A 25,106-nucleotide genomic window follows, 5' to 3' on the forward strand; every position below is an offset into this window, starting at 1 on the left:
GAAGGGAATTCCAATGCCAACTTGTTTGAACACCTGGACTTGCCCCTCCCCTTCTGGAGCCACATTAGCACTTGTTCCCGTGTCTGTGCAGATCAAAAGGTTCAATCTTCGACGTTGTTCGAACAAGTGGGTGTCAGTATTCTTGCCTTGCAACCTTCTGGTCATTTTAACAATTTGAAATTATCACTAAAACCATAGTAAACCAAATGAAATAACTATGCTTCCATGTTTTCATGATGTTGTATGAATATCTGAGTAAGAAAGAGGACATCTCAGTGAAGTTAGGATCTTAAACAATGATGGATTTGGAGAGCAGTTCTGCCTTTATTAACAGCAGGAATAATGCCAATGGATGTCTGGACAGCTCAGCTTCTGAAACCTTCCAAAGCTATATGCTTTCTCAGTTTGCCTTCAAAATGTTGAATGCTAAATGGTTGAAAATGAATTGGTTGAATGCACTATATTGAATGATCAAAATGTTGAAATAAAATTAGTCTAAACTCACAATGTCGAAATTATCGAATTTGCCCATTTCTGCACTGTAGTGCAATATCTGGGGTTGGTATATTTAAGTAGGGGGTGCAGGGGGGGCATATCCCACCTGCAAAATAGTAGAGGTGATCTCATTGCTTTTCAATTAAATGATTTTAGGCATTTTGATCATTCAATGTTTTGGTTTAGATGTTATTTTTCAACCAAATGAACATTAGACATTTTGGCATTTGACATTTTGAAGGTAAACCTGCTTTCTCTATGATCAATTAAGATATCAAAAATAAGATAAGCATCATTGATTTTCCTGTACCCAGAAGTGTAACAGAAAAATGCCTAAAATACAGATGCTTTTTACAGCAGGCAAGCTCTGACATGGATGGCTTGGTCTCCAGACCTCCCTAGCTGAAACATATCAACTCCATGATCATACAACAGCAGATGAAAAATAACAAAATACTGCAGCATTCTGCTGGCTAGCAGCATGCAAATGCATATGGTTTTCACAAAGTTACATTAAAATATCAAAGAAAAGTTGCTGAGTGAACCATCAGAATGTATGCCCATTTGAGTCCCTCCTGTTTACCCATAATGCACCACACATGATATTCCCATTGTGATATGTAATATGCTACGTATGGTGAACAAAAGTAAAAGTAAGTCTCTAGACAAAGAGGAGTAGGACGAAGGGTGTGTTGATGCAGATCTGTCATTAAGATAAGTACACAACTCTTGTATCTGATATGAAGAAGTCCATCCTCATCAATAGCAGGACAGAGTCTGAAGCTAATCTTTCTAGGTGATCTCCCTCATTGGAATGCATCTGTGATTAATATAATCCCACTGGAAGATAGGGACCTAAAAACCTCTCATACAACTTATATTATCTTGCAAAACTATTCACTGAAGTCCACCTGGCTGCTGCAAAAATATCATCTAACACTGCATTGTGGAAAGGCTGCAACTACTCTAGTAGAAGGTGATCTTGTGGCAGAAGGCAGAGATTTATTATGCTTTTCTTAGGAAAATACAATGCAATCTGTGAGTCACTTAGTACAGATCATTTTGGATGCTTTGGTTCCACGTTTTTGTATATAATAGTAGATTAAAACTATTTGGTAAAAAATAACTGAATGAGCAGGGTTTAAGCAAAACATTTTACTTCTGTAGTTATTCTTGTCTTCAGAGCTTGGTAATCTCCGATTTAGATATATGAGTAATGGTTTCTCAGATACACTGACAAAATGCTTTGCAAAAAGACTGCATTTTAGACTTGTGCTGGAAAAAAACTTTACTTCTGGTTTCATTTGAGGAAGCAAATGCGGCCATTTCTTCACTGCTATGCTGTTGGCTAGGGGAGGGGACTCCTTTGAGAGCAAACTGATTAAGCTTAAAAACTCTGATTGTTTGATTGGCACTGTCACCATTTAAAACTTGTAAAATGGAGCAAACCTGCATTTGCCACAATGGGGGTAGCTCTTATAAGAAAGTGGAATGCTTCATTTTATTTTTTATGCACATTGTTTGATGTTTTCACTTCAGATTTTCTGAAAATGTTGTACTAGCCATGTCCTATGACTTATTTCTAAGTACATCACAGAAGACTGGGGGACTACAACATACACTAGTAAAGGTATCACTACCAGAAAAGAGACAATCCTTTATGCAGACTATGCAAGGCAGCCCTGAAGACTTCATATTTGTAATGATATAGTTCAGACAGGGGTGGTCTGATGAGGACAATAACAATGAAGCCATATAAAGTTTAAAAGACAATAATAGGCATAGTTTTCAAGCAAGAAGGCAGAGGGAGGCTATGACAGATAATTTTATTATGTACCTTAAGAGCATTTGCAAAGTTGCAGGAAACTGTCTTTCAAAAAAAAGAGGGCTACATGAGAAAACAGGTCAGATCCTGAAGTTACAAAATGGATGTCACAAGGCGGCTACAAGGAAATATTATTTTACTGAAAGGCTATTAAATAATTGTAATTATTGCCTGGAGAAGGATACAGTCAAAGGCAGCATCAAAATTCATGAATGTCTGGATCAGCCATACAGCAATTTTTCAAGGAATGGGGAAAAAATAAAAAATAAGAATAATTAAGTGAATAGATAAGCAGGAAACGCAGCCTACCAAACATGCAGGGAAAGGAGGAGGCAGCAATAGCATGTAAAACAATCACGGTGTGTACTTAACTTTGTGTGTTATCATGAAGGGCACAAGTAAGCGGACAACAAACACTGTGTATACTTAACTTTGTGTGTTATCATGAAGGGCACAAGTAAGTGGATAACAAACACCACGGTGGTTGTGGGTTTTCATTAGTAAAATGACAAATACTGAGGCAATCTCATGACCACCAGAGTAGACCACTTTGGCATTTGGCTTCAGCAGTCTGCTCATGGCTGCTGTTCAGAAACTAAACCAAAAAAGTGAAAGCCAGAAAAATATGAGGTGAAGTAAGAGACTGTAGAGTACTTCCTCATGGCAATCAGACTGCAGGGTTAGGATACACGTAAAAAGATATGTCATATGACACAGGATTGTTATTAACAGGAACTGAAACACTACTAACCTAACCAATATAAGATCTAGTGGCTGAAGTCAGTTTTTATTATCTTTGAATAAAATATTTTTAATTCACACCAAACGATCCTGCTCTCTGCCTACATAGCAATCTTTTCTTTCCCTCTTGACTTTTATATTTTTGTTTTATGTTTCGCCTAAGATATTTATCTTTCATCCCCCTAGTTCAGTGCCATTTAGACTCTGCGGAGAGGTGGCACCAGCAGGAACTGGTACTGATGTGAAATACTAATTTCATCACCCTTCTTGTCAGTTGTTCCCACTCTGTTGCTGCATGGCACAGTACATGCATTATTGTGAAAGCCTTGAGTATATTTAGCACTGCTCAGTGAAAGGGAACACTTCCCTGTGACTACAGGCATCTGTAACATGCTGTGATTTTGAATAGTTTTCTCCAGTATCTGAGATCTGTGCTGCGTGGCAGTGCTACCTCTGATGTGCAGCCTGGATCCTTGAGTTCACTCATGACTTCAACTCACCAAGCTCTAATGGAAAGATCTTTAGACTGCTACACCTTCACTTGCATTTAAAGCTCACAACATGCAGCACGTTGCTCTGGCTCAGCTTTATATACTCACCTAAATATAACATATCAAAATAATTTTGAAATATGATCTCAATTAAAATAAAATAAACACAAAAACCTATTTATTTGGGGGTGAGATAGCATGATGTTCATTATATTGATTGCTACTGCTACAGTAGCCTTAGCTCTATGGGGTTATATCCTACCAAGGCTATAACAGCCGGTCACCTTCCAAAGCTTCCGGGCACCTTCCACATGCCAAACCTGTAAACCAGCTCGAGCTGAGCTGACTAAAAGACAAATTTGGGTGCCAAAGCCTTCAGAGCTGTACTGCTGATGAAGTGTTCACTCCTCTGAGGCTTTTAAGGATAAATAGTTGGCTTATGCTTTTCCCTTGCTGGGCAAAGATGTAACTTTGGGGAAAAACTTCTACTCAATTATTTTTTGTTGATGATTAATACTTTCCTTTTTAGGAAAGTTATTTAAAAGCTAGGATTTTGTGTTGTCACAAGACTGTGCTGTACTATTAAACATGAGAGATGTCTTTCCTGTCATTTTAAAAGTTGTTTAAAGTATTTAAAACATATTTTCTGTGGTAAAATTGTGTTTATTTTACATTTTGGGGGTTTAGTGTTTTAAAGTGCTTTTAACTGTGTTTTTTATTTTTGTGTGAAAAAAGGGACTTTTAAAAACTTTGAATTTTTAACAGCTTTTGCTGCTTGTTTACCCTAGGAAAAAATGTACCATTTTTCGCTTGACTATGGAATAAGCAATCAGTCCCATAGTTGGTCTTCCAGCCACAATAGGAAAAAGTTAAGCAAATAGCCTTTGCCAGAACAACAAGCTATTACTTTGCCTCATCTGCAAGTTAGTGACTCTGCTGTGGCAAATGGTTATACCTCAGACCACACATCTTTTACCCTGGATTCCTCTGGTGTAGCACCTACAGTCACTACGGACCGGGGGTTAGCCACATCATCTGTGGCTGATGCTGTCCTCTCAATGGGCAAAGGAGAGCCACTCTTGTTGGTCCTGGGAGATGGAACAGGGAAGGCTCTCCTGTTTTGTCCGAATGCTATGCACAACACTGGGGAAGCTACTGCTGTCATTTATATCACTGTTGGCCATATTTTTGTCTGTCAAAAGGAACCAGAAAACTGAAAATGTATCTACTCATCCTGAAATTTCCTTAGACAAGAGCAGTTTACTGGGTCTGGCTGAGGGTTTTTTCAGGATTTTGATCCTTCTTATATATTGCTTTCTGGTAAAAAGAAGGATACCTCCTTTTCTGAAGAGATTCAAGATTCTGAATCTGGACAAGAAGATGAAGGGCCAGGTATAGGTTGTTTTCTCCTCAGTTTTCTGATTCAGTCTTAGAGGAGACCTCCATTTCTGATTATCCTCTCTTTTTGAGACAGTTTCCAGAATGTGCCAGTGCTTTCAGTGGGATTACACTAGAATTGCTGTCATTCTTACTTTTGTGAATAACTAAAGATATAACAGCTGGGTCAGGTTTGGGAAGAGTATATAAAAACTAAAAATACTGAGGAACTTTATACATTTTGTCTGCCTTTTTAGAGGCAGCAGGCTGACTATTAGGACAAATACAGGCAGAGACCCACACATCCTCCAAAGTTGACAGAACTGGAAGAAATGGTGAAGGCTCAGGAAATTCCTTCTGTAGCAGCAGATTACATTTTTTTGAGGGAGAATCTGCTAGCATATAAGGAGTTGTGTTGGCAGATTAGGTTAAATACTGCTGTACTACCAGGACTGAATGAAATGTTTGTTGAAAATGTAAACTGCATTTGTCATGTTATTAGTATCTTGTAAGATTTTTTTAATATTTCTAATATTTTAAATGTTGCAAGAATTCTAAGCAAGTATTTTAAATAAACATTTTATATTACTGCTTAGCTTATTAAGTCCAGGGTTTTAGACACTTAGTGGCTTATGATGTGGAGGATTTTAAAATGATTGGTTCTTATAGTTATGTCAAGTAGTGTGTGTTTGCTGCAAAATACTCTGAAGAAGTCCATTGTTTTTTTAAATTTTGGAGGAATGAAAGAGCTTAGTACTGTATTGTATTGTTTATGTTGGTGTTGTGCTGTGTCTGGCTAAGTAAAGGTGGATTATTGCCTTGTCTGGAGTGGTGGTTCTGCGGTAGCGTTGTCGCCTCACAGTTAGACGTTGCCCGTTCGATTCTCAGTTAAAGCGTCTGCTGTGTGACGACATGCATGAATGGGCGTTCCTTCATTGAAGGTTGTGCGTTAGGCCCGGCAAGCCAGCATGTAAAACTCTACTGCCAATCATTAGCGGACCGGAGTTCCACTGTGGCGACCCCTAACCGGGAAAAGCCGAAAGACACACATGCAATTGCCTTGTCTGGAGTTACAACGTTCATATTCTTGGTTCTTGATATCTTTAGTTATTCCTACTGCTGCTAAGCAGTTAGCTCATTCCTATTCTACCCTTTTTGATAAGGATGGGAAGATTATTGATGGGTATGGGGAACTAGTTTATGCTTCTGCAGTTTTGATTTTCAGAATTTTGAATTTTCAAGCTTACACGTTAATATTTATTCTAATTGCGAAAGTATGAGGAATGTTTGGTTTGCAATTTCTTCCTGTGAAGAAACATCTGCTTAAAACATTTAGTTTTTTCTATTGTATTAGTCACTGCTCTCTATTTATAGTATGTGTATGACTTGGTTGATAATTATTCCAGGGCTATAGCCTCTGTTACTGTTTTGAGGAAGTTTTCCTGGCTGTATTCTATGAATCTCCAAAGAGGATGTGAATAAGGATTTTATTTTCTCTTTTGGATAGAGGTTCACTTTTTGGTTCCTTTGCTGCAGAGGTAATCAAAAAGTGTGATAAAAGGGGTAAACTAAATCAGGGACTCTCAAAGATTTTTGCCCTACTTTTTCTAATTTTTGAAGGGATTCTCTAACCCCTCATCCAATTTTGTCATAATGACATAATAACAAGGGTGTTCCAAAAATAATTTAGGACCCCCCCCCCCACCAAAACCAAGGACAGTCCAACTAGTCAGTTTGACTATTTAAGGGACTTTGTTCCCCCTTCCACCCTGACAGCCTCTTTTCCCTTCCAGAAAGTCTGAATCTCCATGTTTCTCTTTGGCAACTGATAGTTTCAAATAAATAAATGGGTTCTGAAGATCATTCATCAAGGTTATAGATGGCAGTGAGAGGATACTCCTCCTTGCCAGAAAGTTATACTTCATCTACTTGACAAGGCTCTTTTATTCCACCTTTCCTTCATTACATGTTGTTCCACAGACTGATAGAACCAGTTCCGCCTTCCCAAGTTAGGAGAGGTTTTTGTTTAAGGATGTTTTTAGTGCCAGAGAAAGCTTTCTTCTTAGACCTGTTTGTGGTAGTGCCTAACTTTAAAATGATGTCACTTCACAATCTGTTACCTGTTCTTCCTCATTAAAGTTTCCTGGTAGCTCTGCATTTAAAAGACTCATTCCTTTTCATCGAGACTCCAGGTGTTTCCTAAGGTCTGTGTGTTTGGATCACTTTACCAGTTCTGTGCCTTACCCTTTGGATTATCACTTCACCAACAGTGTTCAGTAAATGGCTAGCTCCAGTTATAGCTCACTGCAGGCTACAGGGAATCACTTTTCTTTTTTCAATATTTAGATGACTTGCTTGTCTTTCCAGAGTCTTTCTCAAAGTGTCAGGAATCTCTCACTTGGGCGAGAGATCTCCTATGCAAGCTAGATTTCCAGGAGAACATTCAAAAGTGCTTTTTGACTCCTTTACACAAGATTGTGTTCCTGTGGTGTTAGCTGGACACATGAAAAAAATAGATCTATATCTAGATCTGTTTCAAAGGTTTTCCACTTAGACATGGGAATACATCAGAATTTAGGGTATCATGGCATCTAGGAGGTTACTAGGCTAACGACCTTAGAGCCTTTACAAGCCTAACCATATCTGTCCTGAGTTGCCTCAATTGTCAGTGGTTAGGTGAGTAAAGTTCCCAGAGTTAAGGGTCTATGGCAGTTAATACTGACTTCTTCTGTCCTGGAGGGCCGTGAGCACCACCTCAGGAGTGAATTTGCCATCACCCATACATTGATCTAGGTTGTGTTTAAACAGGATCAGGGAGGGGCTCTGTTTCATGTGAACTGGAAGCTTGTTCCATATTTTCATGATAACCCCGGCAAGACTCCACATGAGAAAGATACAATGCTTGTTTGTTCCCAGCATCAGCGTCCCTTGTCTTTTCAATTTCAAGTGCTGGGTTTATCGATAGAAAAGTTACTTGGCGAAGACAGCAAATATCCCTAAATTTGAGTCTCCCCTTATCTCTCCCTGTTCCAAAGCAGTCAGTCATCTCAGATGTCTTGGACTTTGCTTGGGGGCAGTTTCAGGAGGGATAATATTGTAGGGGGGGTGTGTGGGACACTTAGGACAGATGCAAGCACATAAATATGAAAGAGGTGTTTGCCTTGATCAAAGCACTCAACTCTCTGAATCATTTTTGGTCCCTGGGATCTCTTCAAGTTATTTCAGACAGTACCACAATCACGTGATACATCTTCAAGCATGGAGGAAACAGACTGTACCCCCTTTCCAGACTGGCCATGCTAGCTTGGGATATATATTCACAGCACAATCTCACTCCACAGGTATCCTTCATTCTGCTAGAGGAAAACTGTGTGGCAGACAAGCTGAACAGGACAGGACAAGGGCAGACCCTCACTTATGCAAACTAGATCAGCAGGTCTTCCAAGATTCTGTGAGGAGTTTCTCTAGTAGATCCATTTGCCTCCTCTCCATATGATCAGCTGGCAAGATTCTGCTCCAGGACTCCATGCTAGAAGGCCTGGAAGACAGATGTCTTTTTCCGTTTTCTTTGAAAGGAACATTCCTGTATGCTTTTCCACTCTTTCCCCTAACATCCAGGGTACTTCTGAAGATTCAGGAGGAATCTCGCAAAATGCTTACTCACCTGCCCATCCAGACAACAGTGGTTCTCCCTTCCTTTGAAAATGGTCAGGGGCAATTACTGCTAGCTTTATCACAGAATGGATCTACTCACACAAGATCAGGGGTATTTTATACACCCCCATCCCAAATCAACTTCAACCGATTGCCTGGATAATAGGGTTGCATTTTACAGTATGCACCTGTTTACTGAGGATGTGAGCAGGTACTAATGGAGGCAAGAAATCCTGCTACTAGAAAATCATGTATAAGAAAATGGAAAATGTTTTCTAGCTGACACCAACAACAACATAACCAGCACCTATTTAGGGTTATTTTTTCTCCGGTTTTACAATACTTATGTGGGGTATTTTCCTACGGCCTTTCTTACTCCTCCACCAAGATTCATATATTTGACATTTAAGCATGTCTACCCATGGAGCCTTCTCTTTCAGTGTTTTTGAAAGGAGTTTTACTCAAGATGCCTTCAAGAAAACCAGTGGTCCCTTCTTGAGATCTTAATTTTGTGTTAGAGAAGCTAATATTTACTCTGCCTGAATCAGCTTATCTGGTTGACTTGAAATTCTTCACATGGGAAACAGTTTTACTGATTGCTCTGACCTCTGCAAGAAGACTATCTGAGTTGCAAGCTCTTATGATGAGCCAGCCCTATCTCATTTTCTACACAGACGGGGTTTCTTTGAGAACTAATCTATTTGTTATGCCTAAAATGGTACCCGAGTTTCCTTTAAGCCAAACTATCCTTTCTCCCATTTTCTTTACTTATCTTAAAATTTAGGGAGAAAGGATATTCCACACCTTGGATGTCCATTGACAACTCTAGTATGACCATTACAGAACTAAATCTTTCAGATCTTCATATCTGCTGTTCTTTTCCTGTAAAGGTAAAAGAAGGGGTAACCGGTGCCAATATTGACTATTTCCAAATGGGTGTCTAAGGGTATTACCTTTTTTTTTACACTCACCACAACAAAAAATTTACTGGCAGGGTCAAGGTCCACTCTGCTAGAGCCCTGACTTCATCTATGGCATTTTCAAAAGGGTTGGATTCTATAAGTATTCTAGAAGCTGCAGCTTGGTCCTCTGTATATACTTTTACAAAGCACTATAAGCTTGAATTTTTCTCTAGGTCTAGATCAAGCTTTGCAATGCCATTCTTAAGGGGCCCTTGGACTCTTCTCCTTTCACCTCCCAAATGTAATAAGCTATGATAATCTACTCATATAGCTAATGCTGCTGCAACAGTGATCAATATGATGAGCATAGTACAGTTGTGTAAGTAAACGTACCATAACAGTAGGTGTTCCAATGATCAGTTCTGCAGTAGCTGTTCCTTCCCTCCTCCCTCCTTGTGTTTTGGTATGTTGTCTATGTCAGGGTGTGGTTGTTTATTTGTTGTTCTTCCTAGAATTGTCCTTTCAGGGCTCAGCCTCCATCTGTCTGTTGTCAGGAAAGCTCTTAAGGGCTTGGCACCCAAATTTGTCTTTTAGTCAGCTCAGCTTGAGCTGCCTGACAGTTTTGGGCTAGTATAAGGTGCACTGAAGCTTTGGAAACTGGCCAGCTGTCATATCCTTCACAGGATATAATCCCATATAGCTAAGGCTACTGCAGCAGTGATCATTCAAACATCCACTGCTATGTTAAGTTTACTTACACAACTGTACTTTCCCAGTAAACCCCAATTTTTGAAGGGGCTTTTTCCCTACTCTTATTTTAACTTCAAAGTTGCATCTTCTTGGAAACATAAGGGGGAAAAAAGATGCAAGGTGGTGCAATTTACGTTATAAAAATTTACTATAAGCAAATCCACTTTGATGAAACTTATATTTGAAGAAATCCATTAGATGGAACTGAACTGAGCTGTTTTTCAATCCACTTAGAGATACTTTGCCTGTTCTGTAGTCTCTTGTAATTTACCTTATTAAGTAATAAAAAGAGACATTTGATTCATGTCAAAACCCAAGAATACACAATGTGAACATTAACAGGGTCTGCAGTTTCAAGAAAGTAATGGGTAATGCTGCCAGCTGCCAGACACACACTGCATTAATTCCTTTATGGCTCACAGTTGTGTTTTATTCCACTTCTAAAGTAACATTTATTTGTCTAAAATGCATATGTATCTCAGGTGAAGTAAGCATTCATTAAAAATATATATGTGAGATACTGGGATCAAAAATACCTCAGGATTTTTTTACCCATTCTGAAATGCTGAATGAAATAACTGCAATATTTTATATTTATAGTAAGTGACTGGTACTTCACTGAGGCACAGAAAATATTTCTGCAGTGATAAGTGATGTAATGGCAATACCTTCTAGCCCTTGCTCTCACCATTACTAAATACATTTTGCAATAGCATGTGATATGGGGAACTGCCTTGTACTCTGGTCACCTGGTTATATGTACACAACTTGTGAAATCAGTAGCATAGTTTACTTACACTTGAATATCTAGCATCATACGCTTATCCTCTTCCACATGTACTCCCCATATGCAGTCCTGACCCTTGTCGTAGGCTTCTGGCCAATTTGGGGATAAAATCACTCCAGCAGATTCAGTGACGTCACCACTGCAGACAGCTGTAATCAGAAAAAGCATTACATGAGTGACGGCTTTGTACTACTCATGGAGTCTCAAGGTCATAGAACATTCAGTTCACCCTGTTGTTGATGTTCACACATTAAAAATGTAAACTAAGCAAAAACAGTTGAAACTACAAAATCACCTGCTGAAGCCTGAAGAGAGTAAAATGGATTCAGGGAAGATGAGAGCAGAAATTAAAATATTAAAGAAGAGTACATTTATGTGAGCATAAAACACAAAGCAAAAACAACTGGATTTTTTAAAGACGTGTTTCAGGATCCATGTATTTTTTTTGTTGGGTCCTTGATTCAGGAATGTCCAGTGACTTTATTTTATCAGATTTTTGTCTAGGCTTCCCCTTTGGTTGCTTTTACATCTGCAAGCAGGTGACAGTTCACACTGATACTTCTCAACTGTCCATCTTTTCACAGAATGTCCAAATTTTTGACTCATATTTTTGGTCTGTTCCACATAAAATTTGTGATTCCTGACAAATCATAGAGTACTGGAGTCACCAAATAATAACATACATTTGTTTTTCAGACTTCATATCCTTCACAAACTACATGCTTACCAAAATCCTGCTATGCTAGCAATTTCTAGGTTTATGAGACCAATATTTAAAATCTGTTCCTATTTTTCATTTTTTTGTCCCACAATTATTTTAGACTTTGTTCAGATTTCTTGTGCTAAGAGGTATGCTCACACTCTGCCATTTGCACTCCACACTATGTGAAACCTGGAACAGTTTACCTGCAGCATTCAGCCACCTACTATAATTGTAAAATATCGTACTTGTTTTTGTGATAGACATAAACATAACAACTATGGCATAAATATTGATAAAAGAGCTACTGTAATGAACAAGACATGATGGAATAGACCTGGTATTAACTTATGATTGTGAGACACATCATAGCAAAACTAAATAAATAAATAAAATGGAGGCTAGGTGCATCCATTCTCTCAGCCATCAATGAAATCATATAATGCACATTCACAGATTGAGCCATTATGCTTATAATGTGGATATATGCATCCTAGATGGGTGTTCTAGACTTATCTGTGTACATCAGAGCTCGTCACATGGCTGAAAACCAGTAAGGAACCAAAAAGCTCTTGCTTGTATTTTAAAGGTACTCAAAATTAAGAAGATCACAATTTAAGACTAGATTAAATGCATTTTACAAACAATTCAAGAGCACTTTTTAATCAGAGTAGTTGGATTCTAGAACAAATGCATTTGACAGACTGTCTATTGAAAAGCAGTGTATGTTCAGGAATACATGACATGCATTTAGAGCAAGATAGTGATATTTATGTGGATGTAGTGATTAATTTGTAACAATGAATAATGGACAGAAAGGTAGGTCAGACAATCTCTGTACGTGTGTAAATGTATCTGTTCACAAACCACCTGTAAACAGTTTTTTTTTTAACCAGGACCTGATGACCACAGGGCATCACAGATACCTCTGTGATTTCCCATGTAACCCTCAGAGTTCATGGTGGCTGGGGAACTTTGTTGTCATGCTCTACCCATTAAATCTCCTGGGAGGCAACACATGCAGTGATATTTGGAATATGTGCATACGGCACAACATGCAGTGATATTTGGAACATGTGCATGCTTCCATGCGCTTGCCTGCAGGATCCCTGTTAGAAGCTCCTTTACTATGCCTCTCTTCTTTGCCAAGGGTCAATGGGGCAGTTCAAAACCATGTCCCTGTCCTGAGAGAGGAGAACATGTACTGGGCTCTTCAATCCTCCCTTGTGATTGCTCTGAGTAAAATATGTTTATTTTTTTTTCTCAAACTTGTAAAAGAGTGCCCGAAGTGTCTTATGACTCCACAAAGGAAAAAAAAAAAGAAATTTCAATAGAAGAACCAAAAAGTGCTGCTATAATGTTGAAATTCTGTTATGCAAAATCTGGCATAAGATTAGCTGCATAGTGTGATACTAACTACTTGCTAAGCTTGACAGCAGGACAAGAAATAATAACATAAAGTGGCATCAACCAGTGCAGATGCTATCTACAGCCCACATTAAGTGACATCGGCCAGTGAAGATTCTATCTACAGCTTACATTAAGTGACATCGGTCAGTGCAGATTCTATCTACAGCTCACATTAAGTGACATCGGCCAGTGCAGATTCTTTGTACAGATCACATTAAGTGACATCGGTCAGTGCAGATTCTATCTATAGCTCACATTAAGTGACATCGGCCAGTGCAGATTCTATCTACAGCTTACATTAAGTGACATCAGCCAGTGCAGATTCTATCTACAGCTCACATTAAGTGACATCGGCCAGTGCAGATTCTATCTACAGCCCACATTAAGTGACATCGGCCAGTGCAGATTCTAACTACAGCTCACATTAAGTGACATCGGCCAGTGCAGATTCTATTTACATCTCACATTAAGTTATATCGGCCAGTGCAGATTCTATCTACAGCCCACATTAAGTGACATCGGCCAGTGCAGATTCTATCTGCAGCTCACATTAAATGACATTGGCCAGTGCAGATTCTATCTACCGCTCACATTAAGTGACATCGGCCAATGCAGATTCTATCTACAGCCCACATTTAGTGACATCAGTCAGTGCAGATTCTATCTACAGCTCACATTAAGTAACATCGGTCAGTGCAGATTTTGTCTACAGCTCACATTAAGTGACATCAGCCAGTGCAGATTCTATGCACAGCCATACCCAGATTGTATGGTGCAGAGTGTAACACAACTCATTGTGACGTCACCTACTGCTTGCTTTGTACAGTAGTTTTGCACATCATTGGTGGAGGTGTGATACAAAATGGGAGTCTTTTGTGTCACTTCATGTAATAAAGGGCAAGATTTAGAGGTCAACTACATGTAAACTATGTTGAGTGATGCCTATGAATGTACAATATTTAATTGTTACAGCTAGCCATGCCAAAGTAGCTGTACTCACAGCTCTTTCCTTTCTCTGTCTCAGGCTTCCCTGAACATCTTACATCATTGATTCACATTGTACCACTGATTCAGTTAATTTAGTACCAGGACTCCAGTAACCTCTCTATTAAACAGTATTTCTTTAGGTTCATATTAAACAAGGTCCCTTCCATTTGTCTCTATTGTCCCAAACTGCATCACTAAAATTCTAGCAAGCATAATTTTGATATACATATGTTATTCCCTAAAATAGTATATTTATAATTTATAATTTATACAGCCTCCTTTGGAAATGTAGTATTCTGATCTCAGGGTAGTCCCTGTTAATATTTTTGACTATAAACTGAGAAATAGTATGGCACTATATTTTAAACTTTAGTTCAGAAAAAAAGCTCTTTAGTCAAATAATCATTCCAACTTTTTTTACTGTCACTATTTCTTATTTGCACCCCAGTTATATCTGTTACTATTTACATCCGATCAACTCTAGTTTGATGTGTTACTATATGAATCCAGTCAACTGTCTAGATTCCTTTTCTATAACCAAATTGTATGACATATACACTTATAAATTTGAATTCCTGTTTTGAATCACTACTACAAAAGCTATGTTTTCTTCCCATGTTCTTATAGACTCTCGGTCAGTGTACTAGCAGCCATACCTATCTATTACCCTAAACAATAAAAATGAAAACTACATTTCTTTCTGTCTTGCCTCTCATTTCTATAAATCTTATCCTTCCTAAACTCTTTGCATTCACCCATCATATCTGTATACTCATATTGTGCAAACTCCTTATATATGTATATATATATATATATATATATATATATATATATATATATATATATATATATATATATCCTTATCTGTTGCTGACTGCCTTTATACCTGTCAGATGAAGTACTCTTGATAGCTAGCTTTTGCTTGTCACCTACCCATGTCTCACCTCAGTCAGAGAAACGTAAGCATACACATGCACATAACACAAATACCTTTTTTCCTTATTTTGGACATTATTCTATTAATCTTTGGGTATGAAAAAGTTTAAATAGTTTGAAAATTGAATTTTTGAAAGCCTAGGTACAAACCTCATTGCTATACCATTGTTATTTTTCATAGTTCAATGCTACAGGATACTACATTATTTAGCAGTTTGCTGCATTCTGCCACTGTCCAGGGACAATTATATTTCATACTAAATATTATAAGTACAGATAATAATCAGACTCCTTTGTGATCTCATTATTATGAATGAAAGATGATTATGCTATCTTTGCATGCCAAATTAATGTCATAAAACTATGGGATGCTACATTTTTACTGTAAGGAAAAAATTGCAATGCATTACTGTATATCTGGCTTTGCTGTCAAAAGCTGAACACTAGCTGTATGCAGATAGAAATCTGAAAATAAAGCTATGCGCAATAACAGGGGATTTCTTTGGTCTGGTGCAGAGCAATTTGAAAATGAAAACAGATAGTCCTCCCCTTCACTGGACACATCAGCTCCTCTGAATTTGAAATCCCAATCTACCTGCGCAATGTTGACATCCACCATGAACAGATTAAATTTGAAAAGACAACTTATTTAAGCTGAGAACATTCTGCATGACTGAACTGTACCACCAGCCCCTGCTGTAGAATGTCGATAGAATCAGATATTATTGATTTTAAAGGAGTCTTCACCAAGCAACTAATGGAATTTGACACATATCTTAGCTGAAATCCCTTCAACTGGCTAATGGATTTTTTACTTGACTACAATATATAAAAAAACATTCTCTTGAGCTAATATTTACAGTGATTTGACAAACTGGTGTGAAGCTATAATTTACCACTCATGAGTTTTCTGTATTTTAGAGGTTCATATTTCTTCATGGGATTTATACTTCAGTTTGGGTTATTACATATAAGGTATTATTATTATTATTATTATCATTACTGGATAAATTGCCTTTTTTTCTTTTTTTTGCTGATACAATCCTCCTGAGCCACATTCAGCAATCCACTCTTCCCTTGGTATGCACAGTATACTTTACTTGGCCCAGTATTAATAAAGGATTGCATCTTCCTTGGTCAGGGCCCCGTATCATTTCTTGGGTTGTGATTGGTGGATAACAGGAACTCTGCAGGAGATAGGTGCATATCTGAGTAGTGACATCATAAAAGAGACACATTCCATCTGAAATGTGCCTACTGCTTACCCATCAAGTACAAGGAATGTAAGATGTGCAAAGATAATGATATCTGCCTGCTCATAGCCGGCCTTAGGCATAGGCCAACTAGGCAGCCGCCTAGGGTGCCACTCTAGCAGGGGCACTTTTCTAGTATTTATTTGATGTAGGTAGACCAGGATGGGGCACCAGGTGGTGTGGGAGGGGCGCCATGGAGCCCTTTCGCTCAGGGTTCCAGTTGACCTAAGGCCCATGAAATACTAACATACGCATTTATACCTGCACATATGTCAGTGTGGTAAGGTAGTATTTCCACCTTCTTTTTGATATTCCCTACACTAAAGAAGAGCCATCTTAACTCGAGATGTCATTGTGGTAAAACATCCACCTCTGAACCTGAAGACTGGAGGTTCTTTTCCCAGGTGGCAATTGAGGTTATTCCAAAAAACACTGTCATCTGAGAAGTATTAAAGGAGAGTTGTAGTGATGGCTGGCACTGTCCTCCAAATGAGATGTTAACATAATGTACCCTATAACAGACTTAGTGCTGCCGTGTTGTGAGTCCAAGTGCATCTTAAAGAACTCAGGCCTTTATTCTTGAAGACAGTAGGGGATTTTAACATTGCCCTTAAAAGTGATGCATGTGACTGCCATCTGTGTTTGGATGAGTGTGTCTATAGACATTTACCATACATTCTGTAACTTCAGTATCAGTCTTACATATTATGTACAAAGTATTTTAAGAAAAGTGTTGCATAAATAAGACTGATAATAATACCAGTAAGGCTAGATGGGAATCTTAGATTACTTCACCCCTCTTTACTGTAGTGAATCTTTAGATAATAAAATGTTTTATTCAGGCATACAGTAGCCCCACTGCAGATAGAAGACTCACACCTGCACAGGTAGGCAGGCCTTGCAACCAACTGTTTAAATGCACATAAAATCAGTTCCAACAGGTCAGTTCTTAATTGCTTCAACTTGTATACCAAGATGTTCTGTTTATTCCCCTGTTTCCTGCTGTGGTCCTCATTATGTGTTTCTCGTTATTGATTATGATAATTGAGTAAGAAATTATATAGCCTGAAAGGACAGACAGACATCTGCCTTCACAGCTCATCTAGCTGATGTTGCGATGACTGATGAAGTACAAATACTGGTGTGATTTCTTTCACCTTCATCCTCCTGCTCACACTAGATGAGATGGGACTCCACCTACTGCCATAAACCCATTTGCTTTTCCATTCTTCAGGCAAGTTCTGAACAACAGATTCTGAATGCCATCATACTGTGGGCTGGGGACTTCTTTTGATTTTACTTACCTCATAATACCACCACTCAAGCTGAATGTGCAAAACTTTAAATGTTCACCAGTTCATAATTTTATACTAGTCTGGTTGTACATCTTGGAAATTGCTCCCTCAGTCTTCTCATGGAAGTATTTCAGTAGGTCCTTGGGGGTCTGTTAGTGTCGTAATTGCCACAGAGCTGAGAATTCTTCCTCTTTACCCTAAGGAAATTGAATCAATTATCCTTGTTTAGACCTTTGTCTATCAGCCAAACCTTCTGGTATTTGGGGTTCTAGTTATTGTTTGTTTACCTGATTGCTAAGTTGTGTTACCTCAAATCATTTTATAATAGTAAAGGAGGTGCACAAGGCAAAGCCTTTACACCCCCACATCACCAGGTTGTTTGTCCTGATCCCATTCACAGGGGTAGGCTTGACCAGTTCACCCTTGCTGAAGTCTTCAGTGAATACACAACCAGTACTCATTTTGTTTGATTCTGAATTGCCCACATTGTGAAGAGATATCCTGCTGCCGCAAAACTAGGCAGTCCATAGATCCTGATGCAATGGTGTCACTTCTGCCGAATGGTACAAGTTCTGTTTTAACTGAGGTAGCCTAAGGTATGAGCTTGGATTAGTTGATCATTCAAGCCTCAGCATGTCAACACTTTGTTGAGTAGCTCAGTTTACAAACTTTATTACAGTGCACTTTAGCTATCTAGCCTAATTAATATTACTGGTTGTGTTGACTTCCTGCTAAATGGCTCAGGACAATTACGCTAGTTAGAGGTGCCTAGCATGGCTCACTTAAGTCTCAAGTTCTAAGACTGGCTAGGAGGGTCTTACAATTAAAATAGGAGTAACCAGGTGATCACTTGGTTGAGGCTTACTGAAATCATCTGCAGTTGAAAAGCCCAGAATCTGAAGCTAGCTGGACCTTCAGTGGGGTAGCTAAGTATTACAAGTGGCTGGTCTGGGTAAACATCTGAGACAATAATAGGCCGGCCCTTTGATTCTGGGAGGAGAAAATGTTTCTTTTTATTAACAACCTATGTGAGCGTTACCAGGAGATCACTGGTTGACTGACTTGGGTTCTAATCTGGCTTATTAAGCAGATTCCAGATGGCACATTACTGCTACATCCCTCCAGGACAGATTGTCAGTATACTAGCAATTTTAGCTTTAGGAGCAGGGATGTAGCTACTTGTCTTCCTTTTCTGAAGTTGATTTGTGTCACCATATGCTCACCACCCAATCATTCCTCATTTGACCCTCTGAAGCTCATTCATGAGCCTTGCCAGTGGTATGTAAAATTCAGTTATCAGATCATGAGTAATATCCTACCTCTGCAAGCTGGCTCTGTTTCATTCCACTGTGGGTCATTGATATCAAGGCACTCAATGATCACGGAGCCTTGTTCCAGAGTGTACCCAGGATCACAGGAGAATTCCACTGTCGTCCCAACTGCATAAGTGCTGTCACTAGTACTGAAATTTCCGTTCTTCACATATGGCTCATAACAATGTCCATGTGCAAATGCTGTAATGAAATAAATTCACATGCATATGCATTAGCATTTTTTTGACTGAAATGCAACTTTACAGATACTAAGAGATAGCAGTAAAGAAAGTAAATGGAAGAAAAGTAAAAGCTCATGTACACACACACACACACACACACACACACACACACACACACACACACACACACACACGCACACATATATATATTATATATACACAGACTGTATTCTTGGATGTTTATTTAAATAAAAAGCTGACCTTTAGCTATCTGAGAAATATAAAAATTAATCAATAGAGGATTAACTGAGTCATGTTAACTCCTGGAAGGCAGTTTCAGTAAATGTTCATATCGAATCTGTGTAAAAACAAGCAGTGTGCCAACAAGGTAAACTACGACCATGTAAAACACAAATACCTCATAAAGAATTGTCCAGAAAACAACCTGTAGTAGGACAAGTTTGATGGTACTTCACAGTTGAAAACTCATTACAGAAGTAAAAAATCTCTAGTTAAGTGCTTTCGTCCCTAGAAATTCATGACTTCATCAGAACAACATACACAGCTTTACAAGTGGTTTAAATAGAGAAAAAAAACACCTCCCATCAATTAAAATTAGTGACATCATCACTTCTTAAAGGTCCAGTGTAATTTAAACCAGAAACTAAAACAATCATGTTAAAATAGTAGAGATGTATTTCAAAATAGCCATTAGGGAACAGTAATCATTAATACCTGGACTAGTAATAGCATTTAACCTCAGTTGGCAAAAAAGTTCCATTGTTCCCAGTTTATTTTGCCATTGTCCCCCCATGTCTTCCTTCACTATCTGTAAAATACCAAATTAGAATCTAGTGCAAAGGGGAGAATTTTTTCGGTGCCTAAATAAACCATTATTTCCATTTCTAGTTCTTATTGCATATAGATGCTCATAAATGCATTTTCAAAAGGGTCTCTCAGTTTTCCCAATGTAAAATTGTTGACAACCTGTACACACTGCAATGTATACCCGACCCCTTGATCCATAGTTTCCTGTGGCTAATCTAACCTTCATGAGAAGGTCACCTACACAGATGTTACTCTCTTCTATCCATCCATCCATCCATCCATCCATCCATCCATCCATCCATCCATCCATCCATCAATCCATCCATCCATCATTTACCTGTCTATCTATTAGAAAGATATGAGCAGAACCCCTGTTTTTACAAGTGTCCTGTTTGCATAGTAGATGCACAGATAATAAGATGAAATACTGTACAGCACAGTTTCACTGTTTTATAAACTATACAGCGCATTTATAAAAATAAGGTTCTGCAAGGAAGATAAATAGGGAGAAGGAATAAATGTTCATGATGAAAATGAAGTTAACTATAGCTTCACATGGAAATATTAAGGGGTATATTTATTGATATTGTTTCACAGCTGATATGTGCATACCATCTGTTTGGACACAGCTATGTGGCTAGCTTGTTCTTATAAATTGCAATAAATATTTAGTTAAATAAAATATCATCTTTCCTGGAATGATGCTCAGTCTGTTGCCATGAGGAAAGACTACAGTTGTGAGTATTAAAATCTTCACTCATGGTCTAAGCTTTTTGTATAATTATTTCTTCCCTATTGCCTTACAACTGTCAGTCATCCCAAGACTTCATCAGCCCAATTGTCCCCCTTTGAACAACAGCCAGTCATGGGGGAGTCATCATCCAAGTAGCTGTCAGGGTTTTCTTTGAAGTAATAACCTCTGATCCCCAGTGACAGCTGATGAGTTTGGCCAAAAGTATTAGCCTCTTAGATGTAAACATTATTGCACATGTTGATCTCAGGCCTATGTCAGGCTGAGTATACACTGCTTGGTGTGTGTGTGTGTGTGTGTGTGTGTGTGTGTGTGTGTGTGTGTGTGTGTGTGCGTGCGTGCGTGCGTGTGTGTGTGTGTGTGTGTGTGTGTGTGTATATAGGTCTGTGCGTGTGTGTGTGTGTGTGTGTGTGTGTGTATATAGGTCTGTGTGTGTGTGTGTGTGTGTGTGTGTGTGTGTGTGTGTGTGTGTATAGGTCTGTATATAAATTAAAGTGTACTTGGAAACAGCAATTTTATACTAGTTACAAGATGTGATAAAACATTATCTGGCCTGTTGTAAATCTGATGGTCAGCTGATCACACCACTTATTAGATGTTAACTGTTGGACATACGAGGTTTATCCAACTTCATACACAAACTGAAGAGTGCATTGTTTTTATTCATACAATTGCCCTAGTCCCCTGAATCTCATTGCTCATTTGTTAGTATTGAGAATCAGATTACTATTATTAAACACCCAGTTGTGAATTTATTTATAATACATCAACTGCAGGTTTTTGGAGGAATCCATGCAGAGAAGCCATCTGGTAAGAACAGGCATCATCAGTGTAAAGCTAGGTGGATGAATTGTTATAATCTTCAGGTAAACAGTTTAATGTAATCACCTCAGTATGGATGCAAACAATTCATCACTACAGACTAGCTTCAGTAATGACATGATTCTGTTTACATCCATGCAGCATACATGGCAAATAATTTGTCAATCCTTTGGTCATACCACTGGAAACATCTATACCCAGTAGGGTCTTCAGAAAAGAACTATGTTACAGTATCAAAAGACCCTGGTTAAATCTTAAAAAAGAAAAAAAAAGGAACACAGTGCCTTCTCTTTAATCATAGCCTTGATTAGACCATACACAAGAGAAATCAATATTGCGTTAGTTGCATGGATCTGAGGACTCTTTCCTGGTCATCAGGCAGTCTTATGTTCTCTTCATACATTCAGATAAGTTGAATATAAACAGTCCTTAAAGTAGTTTGGACAGTGGGGGAAGAAGGGAAACCGGTCAGCAACTTTCCGTCTTCTTTAACTCCCTGCTACCTTCATTAACTGAGGTGTTTTCTAGCCTCCTTTCAATTAAATGGAAATTCACTCTTCAAAACTCAAGTTTCTAAGGTCATTAAAGTGCAGTAACACATCTTTGCAGTGGTGAAACAGCATTACCAGTAAAAACAACAGCTAGAGAAAGTTTAAAAAGAAAGGAAATAAAAAAAAAACAGTCACAAAACTTTGAAACTTCTAGTGCTTGGAATATTTGCAGTTAAACAAACATACAAAACTAGTACCACCTTACTATCCTCTATAAAAATGTAAAAAAAGGTCATAGCATCTGAGATGTATACTGTAGCTGACCATTATAGGTTCATAGGTTCATAGGCTATCTGCCCTAGGGCATTTATAAGCCTAGCCAGAGTGTGTTTGGCTTTCGCCACCCATTTTAAATTAATTTTGCTATGCCTTTTTTTGAGGTTAGTATACTGTGCCTCTGTCTAACAGTGACACAGAAGTGATAGCCGGGGTAAACCTATGATCTCCCATCCACTCATCAAGATTCCTCTTGAAGAGAGTCAGTGTGGGACTCTGCCTAACCTGGACTGGGATTTTATTCCAGAGTGAAGGGAGCCTCTGGGTTATGAATCTGTCCCTCCAGCATGTCCTATTTATTTCAGTGCTGAGGTTCAAGTCTCTCGAGCGCGTAACTCGATGGGATTTGGATTTTCTGAGGTGCAGCATGTCCATTAATTCCGGGCTGGACATGGCTTTATACATCAGGCACAGATCGCCTCTGAGCAGGTGGTATGCCACTGAGTAGAGCTGGAGTTTCTTTAATCGGGCAGCATATGGCATCTGTTTGAGCCCTTTGATCCTCTTGGTGAGATACTTTTGGGGTCTTTCCAGTTGCTGCAGGTGTCTGGTAAGGTACATCCCAAAAGGGGCATTGTACTCAATTATGGGCCTGATGAGGGATGAGTAAAGAGGTACGATGACCTCCCCTGATCTAGATGTGAATCCCTTCATGATTAGGTGGGCTATATAAAATGTTTTTCTAACCACTTTGGCCACGTGGTTGTCAAATGAGAGATTGCTATCAACTTAGGTCCCCAGGTCCCTAATGACTTCTTCTGTACTTAATGGATTACCACCTATGTGGTAATTTGTGGGCACTTTGTTTTGCCAAAGGGATGACTATACACTTTTTGGCATTTAGCTTGAGGCCATGGCTCTGGCACCAGTTGTCTGTTTCTATGAGGCCCTTTTGGAGGATGCTTGTGTCGGCTGGAGAGTTGATTATGGCGCCCAGTTTGCAGTCATCTGCAAACTTGGTCAGCCACAGTCCTTCCATGTTGGCCTGTACCGCCGAGAAATATATACCGAACAAGAGAGGTCCCAGGACTGAGCCTTGTGGGACACCACTTGTAACTGGTTTGGAGTCTGACATGGCTCCAGCAATTCTAACCATGTGGGTTCTGTCCTTGAGCCAGTTTGCAACCCATCTAGTGACATAGGGGTTTATATTTAAGCTGGTGAGCTTATCTATAATGCCCAAGTGGGGTATTGTATCGAAGGCTTTTGCGAGGTCCAGGTAGGCTGTGTGGACCACCTTCCCCTCGTCAATGGCCTTGGTGACTGTTTCAAAGAAATCGACCAGGTTTAAGAGGCAGGATCTGCCCTTAACAAAGCCAAACTAGGTAGGATCCAGTGTCTGTAGGTCCCCAATATCTTTATTTATGAGGTCCATGATGATCCTTTCCATAGCTTTGCAGATCAAGCTAGTCAGGCTTATGGGGCAATAGTTTCCAGGATCCGTTGAGGCACCACCTTTGTGGAGAGGGACCACTGTTGCTGTACGCCACTCTTTGGGTACATATCCTGTAGTAAGGCTAAGATTGAACAGTAGTTTTATGTTTGGGTTTAGCTCTTCTTGGAGTTCATGTAGGACGCAGCCCAGGACACCATCTGGTCCCATTGATGCTGTGTTTTTTGCTTTGGAGAGGGCGGCTCTTACCTGAGCATCTGAGATGTCAGGGGGGCAGCACTCTGTTGAGATAGATATTTGCCCTTTTGGTGGGGAGAGGGAGGAGAAGTTTGCACTGAACCTGTCAGCTAGGATGTTGTTAATGTCTGTGGGCTCGGTGTATTTTTTGTCATTTTGGACTAATTCTGAGCATATCTCGGAATTCCCACCCAGGTTCCTAACATAACTAAAGAAAGCCTTGTGATTATCCTTAGTGTCCTGTGCAATTTTTCTCTCGAAGCTGGCCTTAGACGATTTTATGAGTGCCCGTAGTTTTTTGCTAATACTGATCAGAGATGCCTTCCCTTTTTCGGATTTTGCTCTATCATGTAGTAGCTTCCTCCTTCTATTGTATAGTTTGTTTATGGCTGGGGTCCACCAGACAGGACGTCTGCCTTTGGAGGAATGGGTCTTGGTTTTATTTGGGATTATATGTAGAATAATACCGCTAACACTCCTAAAGTATCCTTCAGCAAATAGACAGAACAAAACGTTACAATGGTTGAAACTGTGAGGATACACCACGAGAAGTCCAATTGAAGAAAAAGTCTTACTTTATTCCAACGAAAACATAAAATAAAAACAAGGATGAGCGCTTTCGCGTGCACCATGCACGCTTCATCAGATCTGTAAATAAAGTAAGACTTTTTCTTCAATTGGACTTCTCGTGGTGTATCCTCACAGTTTCAACCATTGTAACGTTTTATTTGGGATTGCATGATCCATGCATTCCTGAAGGTGTTCATAGAATGTGTTTATAAAGGATTCTGCGGTCTGGGACGTATTTTCCACAGGCCCGGGGGCTTTGAAGGATTTTGCCTCGGTTTTGAGGCGTGTGAAATTTGCTTTAGAGAAGTTTTTCACTGTTGTTTTCTGGGCAGGGGGTGGGGTCGGGATGTGAATATCCAGTGAGATTAGTTTATGGTCTGATCTTACCAGTGAGGGATACACTTCTGGTCTGGAGCATAGTGTCCCCATGTTGGTGATGATCAGGTCCAGTATGTTTTCCCCTCTTGTGGGAGTGGTAACAAGTTGTTCCATAGCATTTGAGTCTATAAATTCTAGGAACCTTTGGGCTAGGGTGTTGGAGCTAGAGTAATGCTCCCAGTTTATGTTTGGGTAGTTGAAG

The 25,106-nt window shown here is 39.2% G+C and overlaps 1 protein-coding gene across 3 annotated transcripts in view; it reads right to left on the reverse strand.

Annotated features, from left to right (window-relative positions):
- The window catches only part of SEZ6 (seizure related 6 homolog), a 2,840,429-nt gene that overhangs the window by 431,607 nt on the left and 2,383,716 nt on the right, over positions 1 to 25,106 (reverse strand). For all 3 annotated transcript variants that reach the window (XM_044054437.1, XM_044054436.1, XM_044054435.1), the window contains exons 8-9: positions 18,923 to 19,117; positions 11,033 to 11,171 (exon numbers count right to left, since the gene is read on the reverse strand). In XM_044054437.1, coding sequence (XP_043910372.1) covers positions 11,033 to 11,171; positions 18,923 to 19,117 — 334 coding nt within the window. The remainder of the gene's footprint in view (positions 1 to 11,032; positions 11,172 to 18,922; positions 19,118 to 25,106) is intronic.

This window comes from Protopterus annectens, chromosome 13.part0, assembly GCF_019279795.1.
Source record: "Protopterus annectens isolate FY-2018-M chromosome 13.part0, PAN1.0, whole genome shotgun sequence".
NCBI classification, from domain to species: Eukaryota; Metazoa; Chordata; order Ceratodontiformes; family Protopteridae; genus Protopterus; species Protopterus annectens.